The sequence below is a fragment of the Galeopterus variegatus genome, unplaced genomic scaffold, assembly GCF_000696425.1.
Source record: "Galeopterus variegatus unplaced genomic scaffold, G_variegatus-3.0.2 Scaffold2674, whole genome shotgun sequence".
NCBI classification, from domain to species: Eukaryota; Metazoa; Chordata; class Mammalia; order Dermoptera; family Cynocephalidae; genus Galeopterus; species Galeopterus variegatus.
In genome coordinates, this window is record NW_007728785.1 from 217609 (window position 1) to 224612 (window position 7004).

At 35.0% G+C, this 7004-nt stretch overlaps 1 protein-coding gene across 3 annotated transcripts in view; it reads left to right on the forward strand.

Annotated features, from left to right (window-relative positions):
- MUSK (muscle, skeletal, receptor tyrosine kinase) overlaps nucleotides 1–7004 on the forward strand; it is a 123621-nt gene that overhangs the window by 81461 nt on the left and 35156 nt on the right. For 2 of the 3 annotated variants that reach the window (XM_008582593.1, XM_008582594.1), the window contains one exon: nucleotides 1819–1827. The exons of the other annotated variant lie outside the window; for it this stretch is intronic. In XM_008582593.1, the coding sequence (XP_008580815.1) occupies nucleotides 1819–1827 (9 nt within the window). The remainder of the gene's footprint in view (nucleotides 1–1818; nucleotides 1828–7004) is intronic. 3 annotated transcript variants of the gene reach the window in all.

The following is a 7004-nucleotide window of genomic DNA, read 5'->3' on the forward strand; positions in this document are numbered from 1 at the left end:
GAGGGTTGCGATCCCGGTGCCGGGCCCGGTCCAGTACGGGGGCGACACTGAGGGTTGCGAACCATTGCCGGACCCGGAAAAAGAAAAAAAAAAAAAAAAAAAGATACTACAAAAATTGGTAACTGTTGAAAAATTTGGGAATTTTTAAAAATCTAGTTTTGAGATAAAAGCACTTTATAATTGCAAGGTTCTTGGATCCCTTCCCCATCTCACTACCACCACCACCACCACCAAAGGAAAAGAATATGTGGTTACAGAAATTTCCTATCTAAGCTTATTATCTCCTTCCAAATACTAAGGCTGGATTCTCTTTGGCATTGGTTCATTTCCAAATTATTGAACCTTCCTTTTGCATCTTAAAATGAGATCTCTTTCATATACATAACCTCAGCTCCCTCCCGTTCCAATAGGTCTCCATGCTCAGCTGCTATTAGAATCTGCCTTTACCCCTCCAAATTATATACCATTTTCTCTGGAAGAATTTCCTATGTCTCCCTTCCATCATTCTGTCTGCACAGTGGCAGAATTGCCATGAGGTTTGGAGCATGTAGGTGTCCCTTTTCCCAGAGTTTGGCACTGATGTGGAGCTTTGTTCATCCTACTTCATATCCTTTGGTCATTGTCAGTGTCTAAGAGATCTCTGCAGGCCTTTTCCTCAGTTCAGTAAAATTTTTAAGTTCTAACTCTAATTTATAATTTGTGGACTGCGTTGGCAACATCTCTCAGATGATCAAAATGACCGTCGTACAGGCCAACCTGCTTATCTCAACAAAAGAGAGGAAACCTACTATATATTTTTTTAAGAATGGAAATAGGTATAAAATCTATGATGTTGGTTTAGCTATTGTCCAGCAACTTTTCCAGCACTGGAGTCCTGCAAATCTCAGACACATCTTGACATTTCCTTCGTTAGTCACTCCAGAGTCTGTTGGTTCTTAGTTCTAACATCACAAGGGAATCCAGATTGTCTCACTGTTAGAAGGATATGGACTTCTGTCCATAAGCAGAGTGACCCATGTGGAGAGGGACAAAATTTTGGAGTTCATTATTGGCTAAAACCCTAATTTGTACCAAAAGCTTTTTTTGTTGTTTCTTTGTTCGTAAAGTCCATCGTTGATTGCAGAACAACTTTGAATGATTCAGAAATTAAATAGCAGCCAGAGATAACAAAGTTCTTAGATTACATGTATAACCAGTGTATCGAACAATTTAAACTTGACAGGTACACAGAGAAAATGATGTTATCTTTCTCCAATCACTGGGGACCAGGGATTATGTTTTCTACAATCTCCTTTTCCTTTGGGGAGTAAATCCTTTACAAGCATTTAAGCAGATTCCATAATTTCCAAGTAATGTTAAGAGATTAAAAACCACAAGCTGATCTGATCCAGTTTAAAACTCCACTCTCTTATCTAATTTAAACCTCATCTGCTTCACTCTCCCCACTGCCAGCCAGTCTTTCATTCAGAAACTTGGAGAGTAAATGAAATGTGGTTTGATGCTGTTGTATTCCCTTCCCTTCCTTCTCTTCTCTCCTCCTTGGCATGTTGAAGGAGAAGAGGATTTACAGAGAAGGAAGCAAATGTCTCTTCTTCAATAGGAAATGTCTTAGTCCTTTGTTGATTGTTGCTGCTTCTCTGAGTAATGATAATAATGCTAACAATTACAAAGTACATTCCCAGTGCCAAAGCTGTGTGTGTGTGTGTGTGTGTGTGTGTGTGTGTGTGTGTGTGTGTGTGTGTGTATGAACTTATATTTAATCTGCACAACTCGATGAGTACTTTTATTATCCCCATTTTACAGATGATGAAACTGAAGCTTGGAGAGGTGCCCAAGCTCACATGGCTAGTCAATGGCAGAATCAATATTGAAATCCAGCATTTGCAGTGGGCAGGCTTTTAATGCCTTGATGGGTTATTAATGCCACTGTGTTGCAGGCATATGAATACTAACTCTTTCAAGGGACAGTTCTTTGTAGTTCTTCAGAGGTCTCTGCATTGCATAGTGCCCTGATGTGAGAGATTCTTTACTGGTTCTGCCTCTCATAATCCCCAACCCTTTATCTCAATCCCTGTTGGGGTAGCCCACAGTTTCTTACTACTGGGGTTCTTCTGTCTGGTGGCCAGTCCTCTTGGTAACTTAGCTACCTTGCACGGTGTCCATTGGATTCACAGAAAACTCATATGTCCCTGCTGTCCCAAATGGTGGGAAGCTCCATTGCTAGGTCCTCTCTCTCTGTCCTCAGGCCCTCATGGTTGTGATTCTTTTGAGAAAGTAATATTATTTTTTAAATACACACACAAAAACAAACATTTTCCTTGGCGTTGGGTCCTAGTCTCTGAATTTAGACAGTTGAGAGAACTTAGACATTTTGTAATCATGTATATATCATTTTATAATCATATACATATCAGTGATATACATCTGTATATCATTCAAGTATGAGAAGATCAAGGGAAATAATTCATCTCATTTCCTCTTATTCTTATTGAAATGCACCTCCCCACAACCTTTATTTGAAGGCTGAAAACCAAAGCTATTTGCCTATTTACTGGAACAAAGGATGGGGTGACTGTGCCCTTCTGGACATTCCAAGGAAAAATGTCAAGGGGTGTGCGTGTGTGTGTGTGTGTGTTTAAATATTTCCTATGTCATTTACCTTAGTCATTGAGAGCATGCCAACTGCTGGTGAAAAAAAATCAAATAAATACGAGGGGGTCCATGCTGTGAGTGGAATGAAAATACCAGCATTTTGATGGGATGAATAAAGTAAATTTATAATAGCATAATCCACCCAAAAGCAGTTCACCTAAAACCAATTTGCCAAAACTCAATTTACCTAATTTCAGTTACTCTGATGACTACTGCATCTAATATTTAAAATTCAGAATTAAAAATTAAACATTTTCCAATAGTATGTCTGAGTATTTCTGACTTACTTTTATATTAATTCTTCTTTTATCACATATTATAAACAATAAGATTGTTATATATCATTGTATCTTTTTCTGTTTTATTTAATTTTGAACACTTGCAGGGCTCTTTAGCCAATTTGCAAAAAAAAATGACTATTTCTTTACATTTTTGTGTTTCTGCCAAAAATATTTAGTAGAATAAAATTTATTCTATTAGAAATCACCCTGTTGATTATTCTTGCCTCCTTGCTGTTTTCCTTTTTGGTAAGAGAGCCTATGAGCTCTCTATGTATGTGTGTATGTACATATATATGTGCATTTACCAAATTAATACACTCTCGGAGCCTATTTCTGTTTAGTGAGCTATTACTGAACATTATTTATCAAGATTAGAATTGGTAAAGTTTTAAAATGCAAAATGATACAAGATTCCAAAATAAATTTATAGTAAGAATAATAAAATTTTGGAAAAGATTTCTGGAAATACTACTGGACTTTTACCAAGTTAATACATTACATGACTACTTTTTCCATTCTGCCAAAACCTAATAAATCTCCATTCCTTATGGAAGTAAAAAGATTGTTTTTTAAACCTCTCCTACAGACTCATTGAATAAAAAGTCCATAAAGATTTTTAAAAGTCACATAAACAAGGTTACAAAAACCTTGTAGTCACCAACTGCAAATTTAAAAGGGAATGATTAGAAATACAAACTCATTATATTTCAGAAAAATTGAGTTCTCAGAGGAATTCGTTTTAGAATCCTTAAAAATGCCAAAAGAATAGCACCTAAATGGATCTAAAACCATGTGCTGAGCACTGCAACCTTTTAGATACTTTCTAATTTTGAACGCTTTTAATGCTCTTACAAGATGATTATGATGATGAAGATAAACACGGGTAACATTATTGAATACTTATTACGTATCAGGCACTGTGCTAATTTATTTAAGTCTATCCTCAAGATATCTCTATGAAATAAGTACCATTATTATCTCCACTTTACAGAAAAGAAACTAAGAGAGTTTCTTTGAACTGAAGAGTTCAAGTGGCTTACACAGATAGGAAATGATGGAGTTGGCAATGGAACCCAGAACTGACTCCCAAACTCTCCCTCATAGCTTTATCCTGTATATGAGAAAGTGGCACCTTGCGATATTATATTTTTTGCTTTTATGTGCAGTACACATTAAAATAGGTCTTCATAAAAACTCTATGAGGTATAATAACTATTCCTACCTAATTTCACAAATGATGAAGCTGAGATTCAGAATGATTCATTAATAATAGTAATAGTGACAATTGCACTAAGTTGTGGTCCATTTACGACCCCACTTTTTTCATTTTAACATTTGAGTGAATTTATGGGGCAAGAACTATTATTATTCCAATTTTTTATATATGAGGATCAAGAGTTGCCCAGACTATATAGCTAGTAAACTACAAATCCTCAATCTGAATTCAGGTAGACAGACTCAAGAACTCAGATTCATAACTACCACACTAACCTGCTTTACCCAGGTAGCACAGTAACTGGGAAGGATCTAGAACCCCAGCCATTGATTCAAATTTCATGGAACAAAACAATCCAATGCATAACAAAATTTGGTTTATTCTCAATCTTGTCCCAGTTCACATAGCTTTGATGCATTTGTTTACCTGATGTATGGTTATTGACTTATTATGTGGTTATCATAGTTCTAAGAGACAGAGTACTGATCCTTAAGGACTCTGCAGCAAAGCTGAATATCTGCTGAAGGGATGTACAACAAAAACATGGTAAAAGTTAAATTAAAATATAGGCCGCCAATGGAAGAGACACCATCTTTCGTTCATTTAGCCTTCCCTACTCACTTTTAAGCCAATCACTCTATTCCTGGCACTGTTTTGGAAAATAGAGAAATAAATTGTACATATTCTCTGTCCCTAGTGAATTTATATCTTACTAGGGGACACACACACACATAAAGATTAATTATAAGACAGGGCCAACCCCGTGGCGCACTTGGGAGAGTGTGGCGCTGGGAGCGCAGCGGCGCTCCTGCCACGGGTTCAGATCCTATATAGGGATGGCCGGTGCACTCGCTGGCTGGGCACGGTGCGGACAACACCAAGCCAAGGGTTGCGATCCCCTTACCGGACACAGAAAGGACCAAAAAAAAAAAATTAATTATAAGACAACATAATAATGGAAGCATGTACAAAATCCAAGGGCTTAAAGAACAGACGTAGATCATTCACACAAAACTCAAATAAAAAGTTTATACTGATTAGTAGTAGTATATGCTAATTAAAGAACAGTCTCATCCTGGAGAGCATTAGGCAATTTTTATTATACTAATCATTATTAAAATGATTATACCTATTGGCTGAATAAATCCACTTTTAGTAATCTATCCTAAGGAAATAATAGGAGTTATGAACAACAATATTCAAAATAGCATTTATTCATTAGTGAAACATTATATTCATTAGTGAAACATATGAGCAATGTAAATATCTACCAATAAAGGAAACTGATGTAAGCAATCAAAACCATGCTTTTGAAAAATAATTAATGGCATAGGCAAATGTTTATAATATCATACTAAGTAAAAATATAGGATGCAAAAAATATATTTATAGTATAATTCTGATTATGTTTTACATGTATACTGATTACAACTCATGTATGTACAAATATATAAATATATAAAGTATGTATATATTTGGCTAATATAATTAATTTTTAAGTTTTTCTAAATTAAGAAATTTTCTTTTTTACACCACTATTCTACACAATAGATAGGTATTAATTTTAGTGAGAAGAAACACAAGAGGTTTTTCAAAGGTCATGTCCTTCTTATTGAGGACACTGGGTTTGGCATTTTAGAAAAAAATGACATTCCATCTGTGTCTTAGAGCAGGGGTTAGCAAACTTTTTCTGCTTAGGGTGAGGTCATGTCCTTCTTATTGAGGACACTGGGTTTGGCATTTTAGAAAAAAAATGACATTCCATCTGTGTCTTAGAGCAGGGGTTAGCAAACTTTTTCTGCTTAGGGTCAGATACTAAATATATGTGTCATTGTGAGCCATATAGTCCCTGTTGCGACTGCTAAACTCTACCATTCATAGCGCAAAAGCAGCCATAGACAATGAATAAACAGGTGAACATGACTCTGTTCCAATAAAACTTTAGTTATGGACATTGAAATTTGAAGTTCATCTAGATTTCACTAATTAAATCTTCTTTTGATTTGTTTCAACCATTAAAAACGTAGACACTTCTTAGCTCAAGACTGAGTATAAAAACTGACAGCAGGATACAAAATTTCAGATAGTAGGAAAAAGTTCAAGAGAGCTATTGTACAACGTGGTGACTATAGTTAATAACAATGCATTCTTGAAAATCACTAAGAGAGTAAATTTATTTGTGTTCTCACCACAAAACAAGTATGTGACAATGCATATGTTAATTAGCTCAATTTAGCCATCTCACAATGTATACATATTTCAAAACATCATGTTGTATACAATAAATGTATAAAACTTTCTGTCATTTAAAGAAATAAAATTTTACTTTAATAAAAGAAAGTCTTAAGAAATTCCATATGGATATAAATATTGCTCTGAAAAAACAGTGAAAATGAGGATATGTATTATAGGAAACTTTAAGCTAGTTTTAAGTATCCGTGATAGTGATTTGTCATAATTTACCACATTCTAATGTTTTAACATCGTATCAAAAATTCCTTGTTCATTTTTTAATCTAAATATTACTCTAAGAATTTTTGTTGATAATTTTAGGAACTACTGCCTTAGCAGGGTAAAATTTATCTAAATTATTATTAATTAAAATGCCATTTAATAAGAACTCAAAAAAAATATATAGGCAGCAGGCCAAATTTGTCCTGTGGGTTATATTTGCTCACCCCTGCCTTAGAGAATGAATCATATATAAAAACACTAGGCATAAAAGAATAAAAATATTTTCCAGTCTGCTTTGGAGGTTGGAAGTGGCAGAGTACCTTGGTCATTACCTTTGTTGGGAAAATTCAAGGGGAGATAAGGCAGTTTCTATATAAAGGAAGAAGATTTGTCTGTACAAG